The 21,171-nt window shown below is 42.7% G+C and overlaps 1 protein-coding gene across 3 annotated transcripts in view; it reads right to left on the minus strand.

Annotated features, from left to right (window-relative positions):
• Positions 1 to 1,982: 1,982 nt before the first annotated feature.
• The window catches only part of DCUN1D4 (defective in cullin neddylation 1 domain containing 4), a 549,716-nt gene continuing 530,527 nt past the window's right edge, over positions 1,983 to 21,171 (minus strand). For all 3 annotated transcript variants that reach the window (XM_078678202.1, XM_078678205.1, XM_078678206.1), the window contains 2 exons: positions 3,879 to 3,981; positions 1,983 to 3,279 (listed from right to left, as the gene is read on the minus strand). In XM_078678202.1, coding sequence (XP_078534328.1) covers positions 3,224 to 3,279; positions 3,879 to 3,981 — 159 coding nt within the window. In that variant the 3' untranslated portion in view covers positions 1,983 to 3,223. The remainder of the gene's footprint in view (positions 3,280 to 3,878; positions 3,982 to 21,171) is intronic.

The following is a 21,171-nucleotide window of genomic DNA, read 5'->3' on the forward strand; positions in this document are numbered from 1 at the left end:
TAAAAACCCCTCTGTCTTTCAAAAAGTTTGAAACATTTAAAGTCGGGGACGAATGAAAATAGCTTCATGAAGATTTCAATTTGTAAAGTATCCTATAGGTACTCTGCAGATGGAACTTTACCTGTGCAGCCTCAAGCATGAAAAGAAAAGGTACTGCTGCTCATCCTCAGAAGGGAGAGGCACAAAAGGTACTGCCAAACATACGAATATCCAATTAGGTTGAGATCCAAGGTAAACGTACTTCAAAACGGAGTAGCAACTCTTTAAAAAATGTCTAAAAATCAATGCATTGCGTTTCCAGTAATTGCAGCAAAAGCCCTGCAGTAGCCAAGGCGGTAAAAGTGTGATTGATTTACTGGGGTTAGGGTAGTTTAGAACTCGACAAATTGAAAATGCAAGTAGAACGGAGCACTTGAATGCTCTAAAAATCATTGTCAGAAAAATCAGCTCCGTAAATACTAATCGAGTCTATGAAAAGGTACTTTATTGGCCTTGTTAGCCCAATGTACAAAGATTTTAAAGTGATGAAGATGATCGTGCTAGAATCTCCAATAAGGCCCTCCATTCTTTTTTTTGGTTTTCTGATAACACGGTGGGCCCTCCATTCTTTAAATAAATACAAAGAAGTCTATTAGATCGGATATGCAATCACTAGTTCTACAAATCCTGCAGAAAACATCATTTTAAAAAATCCAGAAATTCAATTCCAGAAAGATGAAGGTACTAATTTATTGAAGGAACAAAAAATCACCATGAATTAATGCAAGATGGAGTTTTTATTTTACTGAAAAAATAATTTGTGAATCCTCTAAGATAGAAAATCTATTTAACTGGCATTGTCCTGTATTTACTGGGTAGAAGTCCAGAATGAGTAGGTACACTTTTTAAGCAATTTAGAAAGCTAGATATATTGAGGCATTACACTACTGGCAAGGCTACTGCACACATCATAGCAAATAAAACATCCAACACAACAATTCTTGGCTCCCATTAATGTGACATTGAACACTAACATCACTTTAAAGATCAATACTTTTGATTCACCACTCTCTGCGAAACAGCTGTCTAGGCTTCTCTGCATGTGACACAAAGAACTAAAACCTAAACTTAATAACTTAAAGCTGCTGAAATTCTATCAGTGTGTATGCTTTATTTACAAGTGCTTCGAACAAATATATTTTGAAACTTAAGATGCATGGGGAGACTTTCAGTAAGAACAAATTACAGATTTTGTGCGGAGTAAAGTTCTGCAATTAATAGAAAATCGCTAATCATAGTCAAGTCCCTATCATGACATTACAGTAAAGGAATATTAATAGGAAAACTTTGAAATGCAGCACATCAAAGGAAGAATATAAATAAGAGGAACAAAAGAAAGAGCTGGAAACTTTGACAGGGTTCTATTTGTAAGACTGCAAGCATGTTGACAATATGCCCAAGAAGGGTAAGGCAGGGATTACAAAAGAAACGTAATTTGAATGAATAATGGAGAAAACCGAATAATCTGCATGCTGCCATGCTTCACCTTCTCTTAACAACATAATGAAAAGAGAAAACTCAACTGACCTGCAAACACAGAATGCTTCAATACATTTTTTGTGGATCTGCCCCTTTTACTGTGCAAATTCAGCATGGTTGATTGGTGAACTTATAGAGTGCGTAGTTACCATAGGTGTCTTGTTGCTGGAAAATGTAGTTTGTTAATTAGTTATAGAGAGCAATAAGTAAGCAGCTGAGCTAAAAACAAAAATTAAATAATTTCTGAAATACATGGTTCAAGCCTTTTTGGTTATATTCAGGATTAAGTTTCAGGTAACCCTTTTTTACTGTGACTATTTGGGGAAAATAACTGAAAAGGTTTGATTTTCTTTTCTTTTACTCAAACCCCATACAACAGTGCATTTCATTTTTTACACTTTGTATTTTATTTTGATCAGGTTATAACGTACATTCATGAAGAATAACTTGAAGACTACAAGACAAAATTTAGAAGGTTTTTTAATTTGTCAATAACAAACCCTAGTTTTTCCAACTAAGCACCTACATTTTTAAAGTGTTTGCTTGCCACTGAGGCTTTAATGAAGCAGTTTCACTTGCAAAATACTCATACCCTGAATTAATTATTAAATACTCCCAGGTCAGCCACAGAAGAGGATGGTCAACAATAACCGAGTAGATGTTCTTGTACAGTCAAACGACGTGTATCAATTCTTTTCTGGATGGACCACTTCTTATTCAATTTCATACCTTTGAAAGTATTGGATTTTAAGGTGAAGATGACAATCCAGGTTAAATTCAGTTAGTTGCCAATGTGTTACCTGGGCACTGAGCACAACCAGAATGTTTATAACATTAGAGGTTCTTCTAGTTACTAACAAGAATTGGGTAATTCAGGAGAAGGAAGCCGTCTAACTCACACACATATCCAAGCCCCAAAGTTAACTTGAAGTTGGGTAGCTGTAAAAAAAAGGCTTTGATAAGTTATGACAAATAATTGACATTTTCACAAAGCTAATGTAGAGGTTGATCTGCCAATTTTACTTTTGCAACTCAAAAAACGACAGATATGTACACAAAACAAAAAGTAAACGTTACCAATGAAATGTAATGGATGCTAAAATACTGTTACATTTCCTTTACATTTTATGTAACTAAACACTTTGAACATTTTTTTTGTACGTTAATGTCTGGTAGGGAAATATTTACAGGGAGAAAAATAAATGACATAAAAAAGTAATGCTTAATGATGGGCAAGAAAGACTTTTGGGCTTAAAGGAATATTACATGTGGTGATTAGCCACGTCAAAGGGTTTCTTGTTGCAATTGAAAACTCTAGAGTTAAGATACAGCATAATGAAATTGTATATTTCTTGAAAAAGTTACTAGAAATAGGCAACAACGATTTTTACAATACATATCAGCAGAAATCATCTCTAGGTGAAGCATCTTTTATACACATATACAAAATTTAGAAGGCAATATACACAATCACAGTGAGGACATTGGCAGATGTACCAATAAAGTACATAGCAGCTTTCAAGGAGAGCAATGCTACACAGAAAGCATAGCTGACCTGTCAAATAATGAACACCCAAGGTTCCCTGAAACAGGAATACAGTGCAAAAAAGAAAAGCAACATGCGCTTTGATACAAACAGCAATTTATGGCTAATGGCTGACATAACTGTAGTAACAATGACTTGTAAGCTGCTGTGCAAAAGTTTCTATGGGATCCGTTTCTCTTTATACCATTCCACAAATTCATCCAACAACACTGGCCCTGTTGAGAAAGAGTTATACATGGTTTAAAATTCAGTACTGCAATGCAAATCAACGTATATGACCAAACCACATCCCAGGGACAACATTGATCAATCACTACCACAACATAACCTGGAGCAAATCTATTGCTTTAAGATTCAAAAGTATTTAATTCCAGCTTGTATATAAGCTAGACACCTAAAAAGACTTAACCATTCAAGGTATGAAGGTCCCCTTTCTACTGTAATGGAATCAATTTAACTAGACCTAAGAGCTAATATTGATTGATTTTACATTAGAAAGAAATATTGCACAATGTGTTTTCCCCCAATGTCTGATAACATTCAAGAAAGGTTTCTAAAACGGTGCACAAATATATAGTTATCATATCATGCTCTAAATGTATTTAATTTTGAAGTTCAAGTCAAGCACAATGTTGTGCTTCAATATTTACTCTCTCTGTCAGAAAAATCTTGAAAACACTGCCTCAGTATCCCTGAGAGTCCTTCAATGTAGGGAGTAGAAGTTGTATACAGATAAAAGCAAATGCTGCACAAGAGAAGGGGGTAAGCTCAGACTAAAATGGACTCAAATAAACAACTGAATAGTCTAACTTACATGCTCCATCTTCATCATAGTTGCTGAGGTCAAGATTTATTGTTCGACTAAACTCTAACACATTGCACCATTGGTCCTTGTTGATCACTTTATACTTTGATTGCTGTTTAAAGCAAAGATATAACATGAATAAAACAGAAAGGACATATATTCAGATTTATAAACCAGACATTACAACAAAAAAAAATACTAGAAGATGTAAACATTTTGAAATGATTGTAATATTTTATTCAAAATCAATATAAAAATGTAAGACATTCAAGTGCATGTAAGGCCATAAGAATTACGGCTGCTAATATAGATCTTGTTAACTATCAATTAACCCAGGGTTTAGGACAGTGGCTTTGACTTTCTGTAAACAAGTAGCAGTCTCAAGCCAAAAATTAATTCTGTTCACGTTTTAAAATGTATTCAAGTCCACAGATTTGTCTCTATTTAAGGCTCAGTTTAAAGTGCTCACTGTTTATCAATTTATTTTAAAGAACAGTCTGATCTCAATAAAAAAAGAAGGGGGGTTGTGGTGGAAGAAAAATGTTGCTAAGTTACAAAAACCTGTATTCAATTAAGAGTTCTACAGACTTTTTTCTACTTCCTACATTGGCAATACAATTTTTTTTTTATATATATATATATATTTTTATTAATTATAACACAAGAGTAAAAATATACATATCAGGCATCATTCGGAAGAACATATCGTAATGGTGGACAGGCAAGTCAATTAAGAAAATACAGAACAATTGAAAGCATCTGAACGCCATCAATAGCAGCGTAGGGCAAAGGTAAAACAATACGTTACCGTGAACCTAAGCAAACATCGCCGAATCCCGCCCACCCAGAATACAGGATATGAAGACCAGACGTTCGATACCCAAATATGATGAATACAAATCAGGACAATACGCCACATCTCTCGTGAAGAAAGGAAAAGGGGAAAAGAAAGGTCATAGAACAAAAGAAAGGAAAAATAACAAACTCCCCCCTCAACCCCCCACCCAGCACCCCTGCGGATGGCTACGACCTAACCCACTAGCAGCGTGCCTGTCGCCCACTAAACTAACCCCAAGGGAAGGGAAAAGATGGAGTAGGGAATGTCGTAAAAGCAAACACACCCCCGGTCTCCCGTACCCCCCGCCAGCAGTGACCACCCCGAGACATAATCGAACCAACATTTAGCAAAATATACAAACCAATCGGGGGAGTACACAAAGCACCACCCAACTCCCAGCACATTACATGTGACAATCCCGGCATTGAATCAAGCCATATTATCAAGACCAAGCCCTCAAGTTCAACCCTGACCAGTACGGTATTTCGGGAGAGTCTCTTTCACTCGGACCACCATCACAAAGGAAAAGGCAGAACGTTCATTAAAGTCAACATCAGTGTTGCAGGATCGACAAAAGGATAGGTCACGATAGCCACAAAACGAGTGAGGGAATGTGTCCAGAAGTAGCAAATCTCCCCAACAGTCACTTTGGAACTTGTTACAGAACAGAAGATTGTCCATATCTGTACGAGGCGGCAACAGGATCGAGCAGGGAACGATAGCGACAATCGCGGGCTCGCTGAGTGTGAATTGGGGGCCGACAAAGCACTTGAAAGCCAGGGTCTGCCCGGGTACTCGATCTCAGGCGTACATTGCGCCGCTGGTACCACAGATGTATTAGGACTAAACGGAGAGTCGTGTGCCAGTCCCAAGATACCGTCCACTTGCACGATCAGTGTCCGGAATACAGCGGTGGATTGTGAATGGAGCGCCTCAATGGCGGCCATGACGACCTGCAGCGATGGCGTACTCTCCGTCCGCCCCATCTCCTCTCACGAAGAGGCAGAACAGGATTCGAACCCCGGAGGCCGGCTTCTCCGGGGTAACAGGCCACGCAAATCCGAAGACAATAATGGGCGCTCTCCGTCGTGCCAGATCGACACCTTCGCCGGCAGCGAGGGCCCCGGCCCGTCAACCCCGGGAAGGGGCAGGGTCTCCGGGCCCCCGAACACGGCGATCGGCGTGGAACGCTGTTGTCTCCACGGTGTAGACCGCTCACAATGTCAGCATCAAACAAGCAGTTTACGATGCTCTCCGGGGGACCGGGCTCAGTCCAGGTCCAGCGGCCGATGTTGATCAACTCCAACCCGGATAGGCTAGAAATCGAGGCCCCGGCTTCCACACGATGTTAGGCCGAGAATGGGAACACGGCGTATCTTTGGCATCCGACAAGATAAAAAGCTCGGTGTTACACCTTTAGAAGCAGGAATACTTCACGAACCCAGGAGACTGGTGTGAATTCAGGATTGAGAACAGGATATACGAGCTCCTGGCGGACGTCGGCGGAGCCGGGAGCTCACGTGGCCATCTTGGCTGCTGGCATAGCTCCTCCTCCGGCAACACTAATTTTAACAAGAAAATAAAAGAAATACAGCAAATGTCGGTATTATTAAATTCACAAACCATAACAAAGTAAAAGGATGAAGTGCAATCAAGTAGTCTATTTCAAGCATTTTGTAGTAGTTCCTATCTCAATGAAGAACTGCCAGTATTATGTGGAAGCAAGCCTATAATTTGTTCTATAAATCCACCACAGGATTCTAAAAGCTTAACAAACTTACTATTTTCAGTGACATGTTTATCGAGAATGGTTTTCTAAATTTTTACTCCAGGACATGCGCAGCGTTGACGATTTTATGCAGATTCATTAATGCACTTAAGCAGCTTAGGAATATTCTGTCATTAACAATTCTGAACAAGTATGTATGTATGTGTACGTGTGTATCTATATATCTCAAGTCCAAAGTTTTTCGCGTGACCTCTGCCAACAAATGGCGGCAGGCTACCGGCAAGGACGCGATCCTTTTTACCTCCAACACCAATCCTTCTCATCAAAGAAACAGATTGCGCCAAGCTGAAAATTCAGTTCAAACATGGTTTATTTCTTTAGTTAAATGACAAACAACCGCCCAACGCGTTTCGGAACAGCCGTTCCTTTCTCACGGGTCCGGAGAAGGATGGGTGTTGGATATAAATATATATATTCACTGAAAAAACCATAGGTTATAGACCATATATAGTTAGGAATTAGCATTTACAAAACCTTGAAAATTCACTGAAAAAACCATAGGTTAGAGACCATATATAGTTAGCTGGACATTTTATTGACATAAAACCAATGAAATTCCATATATAGTTAGTTGCACTAACTATATATCGCGCACCCGCAATCCACTGCTGATGATGTCACATATTACATCATTCATGACATGGTCAGTGACATCACTGATGACATCACTGATGACATCTCAAATGACATCACTGATGACTACATCCAGTGACTGTATAAGTCTGTAAAGTTAAAATATGTCTTACATATTGAAGAATTAGTGGATGTATAAGTGTCTGGACGAAGGATTTAGTAGGTGCATGACTGAATGTATGAGTGAGTGATTAAATGTGTCTCACTGAGTGCATGGGTTAGTGACTAAACTGTCTTAATTTGTGCATCATTATGTCTGTTGTTCTGTAAACTGCTGCATGTGTTGATCAGTAGCTATATGAGTAACTATATGGGTTATTGATTGATTGCCCAAGTATTTGTATGGGAGACTGAGTGTGTGTGTGGCTAGCTGGGAGGTGTGTGACTCTGTGCAGATCAATCTGTACTTGTATCAATGATTGTATAAGAAACTAAGTATGTGTTAGTACATGTTTGAAAATGTAAGGTGCTCTATGTTTAACTGTATAGACAAGAAAATGGAAGTCTCATTGATTCTTTACAGGACTGACTAGGTGTGTAAGTAACTCCATGGATGAGTGGCAGACTGAGTGTCTGTATAGGTGTATGAGTGCATATGATAGTGTTGTAAAGATGAGTGATTGTATGTATGAATGATTGTATGGGTGAATGAGTGAAGGTGTGTGTAGACGTAGCAATCAGTGAGTGCGTATGTAGTAACTAGTATTGGTGTGTCAATGGTTTCAAAAATTATACTCTTTTTAACACTGGGTGAAACAGAGGTTATATTAAAATGTGAGGAGATGCATTGTATTGTCACATGAATGATATCATCAGTGATGTGGTCATTGATGTCAAATGAGATGTCATCAGTGATGTCATCAGTGATGTCATTTGAGATGTCATCAGTGATGTCATCAGTGATGTCACTGACCATGTCATGAATGATGTAATATGTGACATCATCAGCAGTGGATTGCGGGTGCGCGATATATAGTTAGTGCAACTAACTATATATGGAATTTCATTGGTTTTATGTCAATAAAATGTCCAGCTAACTATATATGGTCTCTAACCTATGGTTTTTTCAGTGAATTTTCAAGGTTTTGTAAATGCGAATTCCTAACTATATATGGTCTATAACCTATGGTTTTTTCAGTGAATTTTCAAGGTTTTGTAAATGCTAATTCCTAACTATATATGGTCTATAACCTATGGGTTTTTCAGTGAATTTCAATGGTTTTTTAATAGCAAATATCATAAGCTGTCGAATGTCAAGTACGTGGTAAGTAAAAACATTTTCGTGTTTATGCACACTGATCTGCTTTGAATGCTGCCCCCCACCCCTCATTTCTATTAGGAGTACTCTCTCTTTGCAGATAGTGAAGGGTAGTTAACGCAGCCCTTTGCCCCCTTTGTAATCCGTCGTGCCTGCTTCTCTCTCCATTTGATTGATTGTTCTCTTTGGTTCATTCTCTATTTACAAACAAGCACAGAGTCGCAATACTCTGTTTAGTCTTTGCAGATAGCGAAAAACCGTGTAAAAAAACAAAAGGAATCGAGCAAAATCAGTAGGCCACTAATGGGATCTCTTTTTGACCTCGCTAAAATAGAAACATTAGGAACAACCTGTTGAAAATAGCAATGCGTATGTACATAAGCGACGTTCATTTGTGTTCACAGTACCCCTTGTTGATTGTTTGAATCGAGCATTGAATTGTTCGAAGTTGGTTCTCTTAAGGATCTTCTCTGCCTGCAAACGAGGAAGAATAGGAATATTCTCTCTCCCTTTGCAGATAGTGAAGGGTAGGTAACGCAAGCCTTTAACACGTCGTACCTATTTCATTCCTCATTGATTGATTGATTGTCCGAACATTGACTGTTTGGGAATTAGTTCTTTTTGGAGGTATTCCCTGTTTGCAAATAAACGTAGGAAAATCTTTGCAAGTAGTGAAAGGGTACGTAATGCGGACCTTTCTCCCCCGTTGTAATCTGTCATGCCTATCTACTCCCCACTGATTGATGCACCTGTTTCACCCGGACCATTTACTAGACATACGTCATCTGGCCCGACCAGAGAGCACCCCTAGTGAAAAGGACATATGCAATAATAACGAAGTGATCACTGTATCCTGTTAACAGAAACTTTAGCATGAAACAACCTGGAAAGAAAAGAATAGGAAAACGAAAATCAGTAGGCCACTGATGAACATGAACTTTTATTAAACAACGAACAAAGAAACGATAACATAACGTAATGATAAAACCTGTTAATGTCCTAGAAACAAGAAAACGTTAAAATATGCCATTGGTGAGAGACCAGAAAAACAGTAAGAGAAACCAAATCACCCCTCGCTGTCCCACCGCCTGCCACGCCAAAAAAATCGATAGACTAGGGAAAATGCAAGTCAGTAGAACATCCGCCCCCACTCTGGAAACTTCCAAGGTGGAGCAGGGTTCCGGCTACGCCCAGCCGGGAGCAGCCCATATAAGGCAGGTCCTGCTGCCACGCCTCGGCCAGGAGATCCTAACGTAGGGTGTAGCCGGAGGAGAGGCCGAGACCAGCGGGACCCGGCCAGGGGATTGCCTTTACAACGCTGAACAGTTGCAGGGGGGGGGGGAATGTCTCCTCGACCCTCCCCTCTCTCTCCCAGTCCGGCCGCGGTGGCCCTTGAGAGTTGCAGGTAGTCCCGCCACATGCTCTTCCGGTCCGGCCACCAACGGTCGGGGGGCCGAGGCCGACGGGATCCGGCTGCAGCCGATAAACCAAGAAACCCGTTCATGGGGCCAGAGCCAGGGGCGTCCGGCCGACATCTACCGGAAGCCCAGCCCGAAGACGGACGGGACACTTCTTCTTTCTTGTATAATTGCTGCAACAACCCTGGGGGGGGATGTCTTGCACATGCCTCCGACCCCCCCCCCCCCTCGTCCTCATCGCCTGGTCCGTCCATAACAAATATCAAGCGAGACGCCATGGGGTGCACTGGGAGGGAGAGACGGTGCGAACAGGCCTCTCCCGCCTCCCCAGTGGAGGCTTCCCAGCTGCACCCTCAGCGCTCCAGGCGCCCGGAAAAGAGTTCTTCCACTGTGGCCATGCTGCAACGTCTCGCCCGGCAGGGTGGAGCCCGTCCGCTCATTTGACCCCGCGATCGCCAGTAGCTACCGAACTCTCAAAATGGCGGTCGACCTGGCAAGAGCGGGCCCAGCATAAAGAAATGGCCCGGTCACTGGTTGACTCCACCACCGTAGTCCTCCACGACCTTGAAGATTCTAGAGGAGCCGCGGGAGTCTCCGACCCCCGATGGGGAATGACTGCCATGATCACCCGTGGAGTGACGAAACTGTATTCGCGGGACGTCGGCGCCAGCCTCACTTTGAATTACTAGAATCCTGCAGACCTCACTTCCGGTAAAAGCACAGTGTGACCCGGTAGGAAAAATTGTTGCACCCCCTCCCCTTTTTGACTGATAGTTCAAACCACCGATCCTTTCCTTTGCCCTTTTAACGGAACTTTGGACTGCCTCCCCCTCTTTTACATTTTCTAGAGAAAACAAAACATTAACCACTACATTAGCATAGCAGTTGACACCAGAACTGTTTTCAAATTGAAAACCAACAACATCTTCAACAGAATCCTTTTTGTTTCTGCTGTGACCCTGCTACAGCACAGGCATTGTCCCCAGCAGTAATTCTGCAATGCCGGTAAGAATAGCTGTGGTGCCTACTGGACTCACTCACCCCCGCGGCGCCCCACGCCGTTATGTGCTGGGCGGCAACTTGCTAGACATCACTTTAGTGCCATCTAGATTTCAGCGCGTTCTGCTGCCTTGGAACTATTCGCACAACAGACCGCTACTGACAAGAATATTTCATTATTGGTGCTGTCAATTTCAATAAATCTATTGGATAATTCAAAAGAAATTGCCACGGTCTCTTCGTTGTTTAAATGTTTTTACTGTTTTTGTTTTGTTGTATATATTTATATGTTATTAAAGTTTTATATTCCTACTACTTTGTTGGAGTGCTATATATTTTTAATGTGAGACATAATTGTAAAAACTTTGATGTACAAAGAGTCATTCCTGGAATCTTCCGCTTCAGGCTCGATCCCCTCCCCAATCACAATACAGGATAGTTTTCAGATAGTAGGAACACGTGTGGTGTGACGGATCTCATCGGGTGTGGGCCTTGATCTACTATAACTCCTTTGAAGAGGGGTGATTCTTTACAGCTGAGGCCATAAACTACATCTGCAGGGCTAGCTGATAGCCTGGACAATCGGACACAGAGGAAGAGGAGTGTCAGAGGGTGCGGTAGTGAATAGGGCGAAAGGGAGGTGTCGGGCGGGCACAGAGTGTGATTCTCAGGGAAGAGCAGCGCAGATGGGGGGAGGTTTATTGCCCATGCATAAGACAGAGAGCGGGGGTGACCAGTGCCTGGGGAAGATGCTTGCGAGGGTGAGGAGCCATGCTACGAATCGACAGCGTGCAGAGAGTGGGTCTGGTCAAGACATCTAAAATGGCTGCCGTGCACGACAAAAGTGTGGCATTTCAAAAAAGGCAAGATGGCGCAGACAATGTTTTTCAACACTTCCTCATTTCCTTCGAATCGAACGTTAACAGACGTTGGGGCATATTACCAAAGTTAAGCGATATTTATCGCTAACGATGCTTACCAACGAATTTTTTACCGCTAAGCATCGTCAGAAATTATCAAAGATAAACCTTGCTATTATCAAGGTTTATCACAAATGCGATAATAAACGGCCGCAATGCATGACTATCGCTAAAAACTCAGCGATATTCATACATTACCGAGCTAATGCTCTTAGCCATGTTATCCACCTCCCATTGGATAACATGGCTAAGAACTGCTCAGGGCAGGTGTTACTTTTTGGAGATATTCGCGCTTAGCGCGAATATCTCCAAAAGTTGGTAATAGGAGATAGATATCTTGCATGTTGTAATGCAAGTTATTGTGGTATATGGAACTCATACCATAATCTCTCAGGAAAGCAGAAACTGATCCTTTTGGGACCGCCTAAAAAGGCCTAGGGGGTGAGGAGTACTCTACTTTGCCCCCTTTTCACGTTCCGAACTATTTTATTTTACTCTCTTCTGTAATTACACAAAATAGCACCGATAAGATGCATCGGAGACACACAGTGAGAGAAAGGAGGCCGGAGATGAAGAAGAGATGTCAAATACACATTGGAGATAATATAGTGGCAGAAGGGAAGTAAATATGAGTAAACTTACCATGTAACATAAAAATGTTGCACTCTATACTATAAGTCTCATTTTATACTACAATCACTTCGCTACAACCTCATAAATTAAAAATAAAAATGAATAATGTCTCAAACAATTTTTGATTTCTAAATATAAATTTATTCTTCAGAATTTTCTAAATTTGAAAGAACTAGTAACATGTCCTCATCAGCAATGTCCTCATGAAAAGTCTGCAATAATGATTCTTGTAACTCTATCGTCTCCAAACACTCGATAAATTCGCCATCAAGAGATTGATCAAAAAAATCATTCAAGTCATCTCCTCCTTCTGACAATATTTCATTATTGGTGCTCTCAATTTCAATCAATGTAGTGGAATCATTCAAGTCATCTCCTCCTTGTGACAATATTTCATTATTGGTGCTGTCCATTTCAATCAATCTAATGGAATCATACAAGTCATCTCCTCCTTGTGACAATATTTCATTATTGCTGCTCTCAATTTCAATCAACGTAGTGGAATCATTCAAGTCATCTCCTTGTGACAATATTTCATTCTTGGTGCTGTCCATTTCAATCAATCTAATGGAATCATACAAGTCATGTCCTCCTTGTGACAATGTTTCATTATTGGTGCTCTCAATTTCAATCAATGTAGTGGACAATTCAAAAGAAATTGCCACGGTCTCTTCATTGTGAGCCATTTTATTTTGAAATTGCTTGCTGTAAATTGCAGAAAAAAATAATCACTTTCATTTATCATTTTTAGTAATACATAATATAAAACTAACTTTATCAAGTATTTAGTATAACAGAAGGACTGCAAATAAATAACAGAAAACATTTTTCAAATTATCTTCAAGTGTACAACATAGTTCCCCTTACAAATTAACAACTCACCTTTTCAAAAGTAGGAAAAGTGTTAGTACTGTGTAAATCAAACACCAGAAATTCACCACCAAAAATTCCTCACAAATGTACCTCAGACAGTAGTATCACAAAATGGCTGTGGTTTCCTCTCATTTGACATATATACATAACCAATTAACTTTCATCACACACAAATACAAAACCAAAGTAACATTTTAATTGGTTCTAAATTTCAACACTTTCAAATGTGTTTTCCCCATGCAATTTTCCATAGGACATTTACATACGTCTACAGCCTGAATGGCTGAACGGAATTACACCAAACTTGGCAAAATGGTACATCAAACCTAAGAGGTCAGGAAGGATCTACTATGCCCCCTTATGGTCATTTCCCCCTTCGCTTTGGCCTCCTCTTGTCTCTCAATCCTACCGAGAGACAAGATGGCGGCCGCTACGGACTGTTTGGAATGTTGACAGACGCCGGAGAACCAATCAGCTTCGCAAAGCTCCGTAACGCGAAAAGTACGCGAAGCGGAGCGCTGTTACAGATATATATCTTTTTTTGAACGTTAATTTCTCAAAATCCACTGGAGCACATATATTGAGACCTAGCAAAGGCACATCGGGCTACCAGTCCCTAATATTTTACCAAGTTTCGTGCAAATCCATTCAGCCGTTCGATTATTATTATTATTTTTTTTTTTTGCCCCGCGGGGCCCTTTTAAAACCTCCACATCAAACCTAGGGGGTCAGCGAGGATCTACTATTCCCCCTTATAGTCATTTGCCCCTTCGCTTTCGCCTCCTCTTGTCTCTCGATCCTACCGAGAGACAAGATGGCGGCCGCTACGGACTATTTGGAATGTTGACAGACGCCGGAGAACCAATCAGCTTCGCTTCACAAAGCTCCGTTGCGCGAAAAGTCCGCGTCCTGGGCCGCTGCCCGGTCCGCTGTTACAGATATATATCTTTTTTTAAACGTTAATTTCTCAAAATCCACTGCAGCACATATATTGAGACCTACAAAAGGCACATCGGGCTACCAGTCCCTACAATTTTGCCAAGTTTCGTGCAAATCCATTCAGCCGTTCGGGCTAAAAGTGAGGCCAACCGCCCTATGGAAATTAACATGGGAAAAACGCGTTTTGGGACCCCCCTTTTTTCTCGGCCCCCCCTTGACGAACCCCCCCAAAATTTTCAGGGGCTGCTCAGAAACAAAATGTGCCATTTTCCTGAAAATTTCAGCCAATTCCGTCCACAAACGCCAAAGTTATTAGACATAGAATTTTCAAAAAACCCATAGAGAAAAAATCCTAACTATATATACCTACTGGCGACCGCCAGTAGGTAATATATATATATATATATATATATATATATATATATATATACACACACACATATACATACATAGATACATGCACACACACACACACACACACACACACACACACACACACACACATATACAGATATATCTCTACATTCAGGCCATAGTTTTTCACGACTCATCAGCCCTCCGACGGTGGTGCATGCTCGGATGAGGTCCTGAAAATCTCCATAGACCACACTTCCATTTTCTTGAAGGAGGTGCGCACTCCAAAGTCAATAACGCAACAACATTTATCCCAAGTTTGTGTGGAAAGGCATCAGCAACCCTGATGGATATTCAAGTCAGCCACCTTGTAATATTTCAGTAATTCAAAAACATGTGATGTGTTATAAGACCAAAACAGATTGCCTTAGATTCGTATGAGTCCTTCTGAGACAATATGTAATTAATACACAATATTCTAAATGCCTTTTGTTGCTAACACGTATATGATTGTCTGTTTTTGACCACTTAGCATACTATGTTTGGTGAGTACTTGGGAGTAATTTCGTTGCAATTGCATGCAGAGTTGTATTTAAAAAATGATGATATGGTGCACTGATGCCCTATTACCCAGTGAGACTATCAATGTGCTTTCACCTATGTCCTTGTCGATTTTTATGGCACTGCGTTTACTAATTATGGTTGGTCTTGTTTGTTTGCATTTTAACTGTGATCTAGGTGGGTTTCCGGCTAAACAACGATTTGTGATGCCTTTCCACACTATCTTGGAATACATTTTTTTGCATCAAGAAATTGAAGTGTGCTATACAGATATCCATATATCTTTATCAAAATACCTACATTACAGAGTCGCTAGTTAAGGTGATCAGAAGTAGGGATTTTTAAAATGTTTGTCCCTTAATAACTTTGCACCTTTTTGACGAACGTCAGTGAAACTTTGCAGACCTACTGCCTCCGTTTCATTCTTGGAGTCCTGAAAGATTTGCGGCGTTTAATCAAGGAGTTGCAAAGAAAAGAGGGGTCCCTAAAGGTAGTAAAATCCAATGCATTTTAAATAGTCTTACATTTTGTGTAGCGTGAAAAGGTGGTTTAATTTTACGAAATTTTGAAGGATTACATTTTCTGGTGCACAGATGATTCGCAGAAGCGTTTTTTTTTTGCTATACCTGTGGCTACAGTAGTACCACAGTATTCCCGAGGTGCATAGCGATGGCAAGTCATTAGCTGTTTGGCAATGACAACCTTTACAAAAGTTAAAGGCAGCTATCTTGTTTTCACCTTGAGTTTCCCTGGGTTGTATGTTACTCCTTGTAATGTAGGTAAGTATTAGGGTTGGTATTTTTCCAATACCTATTACCACTTTATTAAAGTGGTGATAGATAGGGAAAAATATGTATTTACCTAATGGCCACCGTTGAGGAAATCGCTCTGCCTGGCGAGTCTGTCGTTTAATGGAGCCCTGTGCTTGGCTTGGACCAGGTGCCCAGTAGAACTTCTGTTAAGGCCTCCTGGAAAGGCAGCAAGAGTTCCAAAGAGGAGACACCAGGCTGCAGGACCTCAGTTGGGACGTTGGCCTTGACTGCCATCATAGGAAGCTGCAAGACATCTGCAGCCCTATGCACCAACATTGTGAGTGAAGCTTCCTCCGCTGTAGCCAGGTTAGGGGGTGACAGCATGCTAGAATCTGGGAAGGTGTCCAGGCCACTGGCATCACCCAGGTCCTCATACCAGTCAAGGTCTCAAATAGGTTGCAGGATTTTTAAAGGGTCCGCTGCCCCTCCCAATCTTCATCATCCACGCCTAACCCTTCACAATAGGGCAGGTTGAACGGCATGGAGCCAAACAACTCTGTCGGCACTGGTATCGGTGGACGCTTGACCAGCTCTGTGTCGTCTGGAATGACTATGGGGAAGGCGCCACCGGTGGCCGCTGGCAACGCCAATAGCCTTGACTTTGGGGAAGGTCGCAGAGGAGGCTGTGGCTGGAGCTGAGGGTGCAGAACCCATGGGGTCTCCTTCAGCTGATCCGGAGCAAGAAAGCGTGACGGCAGGATCAAGCGAGCCAAATACTGTGCACATGGCATCACAACATTCTTTGAGTTGGGTGGGGGTTGCTCCCGGCCCTGGAAAGGGAGGAAAATGCAGAGTCGAACCAGGCATCCGAACGCTGAGGCTCCTCCATCTTGTAGCGCAACGGATGGGGCAAAGTCGAAGCATGCTTAGACTTCTTGTACTTTTTAAAGACCTTGAGGAAGAAGACTTTGACCCCCGGAGCGGTGCTCAGACCTTTCTCTCGACCGAGATCGATCAGGCGACCTCCGCTGCACCTGATGCAATCAGCTTTACTGCCATGGCCCAGCAGTCGGAGCACGACTGTCGTTGTTGCGCTCCAGGCACCCTAAACACACCAAATGGGGGTCCGTGACCGACATGGCATGGTGACAGACGCTGTGCGGCTTGAACCCCGAGACTTTCTTACTAGACATACCTAGCACATAAAAAGGAGTCGACTAATCGTCCCAAAAAGTCTCTACGACGGATCTGTGCTGGCTGGCACGGAAAGAAAATAACAGACGTCAGTCTGCTGGGGTGGTGCCTATATAGACTATGCTGGAGTAACAATGATGACAAAGCCCGATGCCTGCGACATCACACGGAGTCGACCGTTGCCGAATATCGGCGTGCAGGGGTACAGCTATCAAAATCTTCCAGATCCAGCCTTCGCCTGGAAGTTCAAATGTACGGAATCTGCAGCTAGATGTCTCCATCAGATACTAAAGATTACCGCACTACTTGAAATAAAATGGCATTGTCCGTACAGGGTTACAAAAAACACTGTAAAAATGTACCTACAAACATGCCTCCCTTCAACTTTTGTAAAGGCAGTCATTAGCCAAATAGCTAATGATCTGCCATCAGTATGTACCATTGATTAAGCGAAATACACCCATATTTCACAAGCATATTGTGAAAACTGGTCTCACCACTTTTAAGTTATAAAACAGTTACACTACTTACCTGCACTACCCAAAACAAGCATCTGCGCACCATAGTATGTAATCCAGCCCACCTATGAACAGATTCGATTGACTGATTTTGCAATACACATACTGAAATAAATGAAGCAACATGAATTGAATGTAACCACCTTTTGGGACCCCCCATAACGTTTATATATTATAGTATTGTAGGAAAGTACCCCTTTTTGCATTTGCAACCCTCACTTTTTGCCTGACATTTGATGCAACCTGACTTGATGTGCCCTGGGTCCCTGCCAATCAGATTCCCAGGGCCTGTGTTCTTTCCCAACCCTGTACCTTTGTACCCACAATTGGAACATCTCTGGCCACAGGTAAGCCCCTTGTAAAAGGTACCATGGTTGTCAAGGGCACTGTGACCAGGGAAGGCCTCTAGGGGCTGCAGCACCTACTGTGCCACCCATAGAGGAACTGCACCTTAACACCCACACACTCTCCATTTCAGGATGCATGTTTTGGTGAAGAGTTGACATGGCACACATCCCTGTGTGCCACGCCTACAACCCATTGCCTGAGGCCTAGGTAAGTCACCCCTCTAGCAGTGTGCACTAGCCCTCAGGTGAAGGTAACAGTAGCATGAGCCCTGTACCCCTACAGTGTCTAAGTCTATTCTTAGACATTGTCGGTGTAGTAAAGCCATAAAGAGTATATGGTCTGGGAGTTGGTCATGACGAACTTCACAGCTCCATAATGGCTTTACTAAAACCTGTTAAGTTTGGTAGCAAACTTACCAGCACAATAAACCCACAGTTATGCCAATGTGGGATTTAATGTAAAACGCACTCAGAGGACATCTCATAGAAGCCCTCTGAAAATCGACCAGCCCTGGAATGGTTTCTGAATTGCGCCCTTAAAATGCCCCTAAATTTAGTATTTAGGGACAACCCTGAATATCGCCTCCTCAGATTCGGGGAAGAAAGCAGAAGGACCGAAAGCCATGCTGACCCAGGAAGAAGAGGGCACCAACTGCTTTGGCCCCAGCCCTACTAGCCTGTCCGCCGCTGACGTGCCTACAGTGAAGAAACCGGTGTGTCCAGCAGCCAGCAGTCCCCAGAACCCAGAGGACCTGCCCTGCACTCATCTTAAAGACTGTCTCCAGTGAGCACCTGATTTGCTCAACAAAGACTCCAAGGTCAGACTCATGATTCCAGCGACTCTGTGATTCTGCACCACTCTGCACCCAACACCGATGGCCCGAGTGGCCAAACACCTTCAGGAGGTCTCCCCAGCCACCCGGACCAGGGATCTGGTGATCCCTCGAGCTTCAAGACGAAAACCTGCAGCCTCAATCTGAAGGGTCCTTCAAACAGCGACCGCAGCTGGTAAGGAAACCTGCCGCCAGAAGACACCGCTGCACCCGATGCCCCAACTGATGGTTTCCAGGCGGCCCCCATGATCCCAACCAACCTCTCCAGCCGGTGGTCACCTTCAAGAAGTTTCCCTGCCAGAGCCTGCAGCAACTTCTCCGAACTGAAGGCAAGGGACCCTGACGTTTTTTAAGTCCCGCCTAGCGACACAGCTCAAGCGCTGCTCGCTTGGCGAGATCTATGGTCGTCGATTTTTCTTCCGAAGGGAGATAGGTGATGTGCACATGTACGGACAGGAGATGTGCACGCGTACGGTTAAGGGTCGGAGCGTTTTAGCACAACGTACGCATGGCGCGCTTTCGCTTTCCCTTTCCCTCCCTCCCCCTGTCGTGGAGACTGTGGGTGGCTCCTCAGCCTTGTAACAGTTCGTATCATCAGACAGTGAGTGCTGAAGTCATCTTATACCAGTAGTTTAGGGGCATGCCATAATTCAAGAAATTGTAGCACCCTTTTGTATGTATGCACGTTAATTGGCTGGCTCAGCTCAACGTTTTGTTAAAATGATTGCTTTCCTCCCGACGTGGACTTTGCACCAAAAGCCTGTATTTTTATACGCTTTGGAGACAGTCATGAGAAACTACATCGCATACTTATTGATCACGTTGTCATGAACTTCTGAGGCGTGTTCAACATGCACTGCTCGCAACCCGCAGTGCCTTCAACACATCACACTCCAGTGTTCTATAGCATGAGCCATACACAACGGGAAGACAAAAGGTAGCAGGCTCGCTCATGGTTCTCTCTCTTTCTTGCTGTTCTCCTCTTCTTGTTCTCCTCTTCTTGTCAGAACTAGGATGATGTGAGCCAGCTACTAACCCCAAGCTGTTTCGCCGCGCCTACTGCAGAGGCCTCCTCTATACCAAGGCTCTCAAATTGGGCGCTCTGGAGTGCAGCAGCAACTTGACCACACACACTGGGCTGAGGCGGTTCTTTTCATTAATTAGTCACCTCTTCTAGTGTCCAGAGCGCTGTAGGGCAGAGGCCCTTGCTGTGCACTTCAGTCCCAGCAGACTGTTTTTGGGGATGCTATTGTAGGTCATCAGCGAGACAGTAAAATACATTTTTAACACTGCAGTTGAATCTGTGGTGTTAAAGCACTTGCATTATCGAAGTAATGTGTGGCACAGACTCACTATGTGCTCTCATTCATGGTATATGCGCACTGAGTCCAGGTACTGCACACATGCACTTAAGATGAAGCACAAGCCCAGACATATACTCTGTACCATCACACTAGTGCCTCAATTGAGGCTCCCTCTTCTCTGTCCTCGATGCTGACCTATAGAACCCCATCCACCGGTCGCCACCACAGCTCCCAACCCTAGATAACCTATCTCTCAGACAGATTCGAACAAGTATTGGCAAACCCAACAGGTTTACCTTTGTGCCAAAGCATGTGAACACAACCATTCAAAAAATGCTGTTTGCATGTGTTGTATCCACAAATGTTTGTTACATGAGAGCCAAACCTACTGGCAGTGCCAATTCTGGGGGAAAATCAAAGGTAAAACACATTGTTATTTATTACGCCATAGCTATAACTCTCAAAATGCGAGACCTATTGCATTGCAAATGCTAGTTTTTACACCCTGCACCTGGCGGACTCACTGCCGCTGGTGGTGAAGCTCCTCTGCTGATCGTTGGCCCCTGCAGTGCTAACCTTAACCCCAGGAGCTTTGCTCCCACACCAGAGTGGCTTGCTCGTCAGTAGACTCTAACCGAAGACCCTTTTGGTCCATTGGCTAACATTAGACCCCTGCACTCTGCACCCAGCCGCCCCAGTGCCACTGGTGGTGCAACTCAAGTGCCCATCTAGACCTTGGGTAAACCCCAAAACTCCCATTCGTAAGTCGTATACTTAACTAAGAAACTGCTACCACCTTTTCTCCCATAGGAACCCACATTATGAGATTTTGGGCCTAAAGTGTTGAACTGATGTTTGTATGGAGAAAAGAGAACTAAAATGCAAAGTATAAAAAGTCTTGTTTACTTTGTATTCTGCAATCCTAAGGTGTGGTATCTAGGCATACCAACCCCAGTACTCAAAGTAATCCAAAAGTAGCTAAAACGTATTCTGAAAGTAATTACTGTACAATTTTAACTGCTTTTAAAAGTGATACAAACCTGTAACTATCGCTAAATTCAATCATATCTGCATTGCATTGTGAAATCCTGCAATCTAAATATATTTTACCTACCTGTACCGAGCCCTGCTTGGTTCTA

This window comes from Lissotriton helveticus, chromosome 2_2, assembly GCF_964261635.1.
Source record: "Lissotriton helveticus chromosome 2_2, aLisHel1.1, whole genome shotgun sequence".
NCBI classification, from domain to species: Eukaryota; Metazoa; Chordata; class Amphibia; order Caudata; family Salamandridae; genus Lissotriton; species Lissotriton helveticus.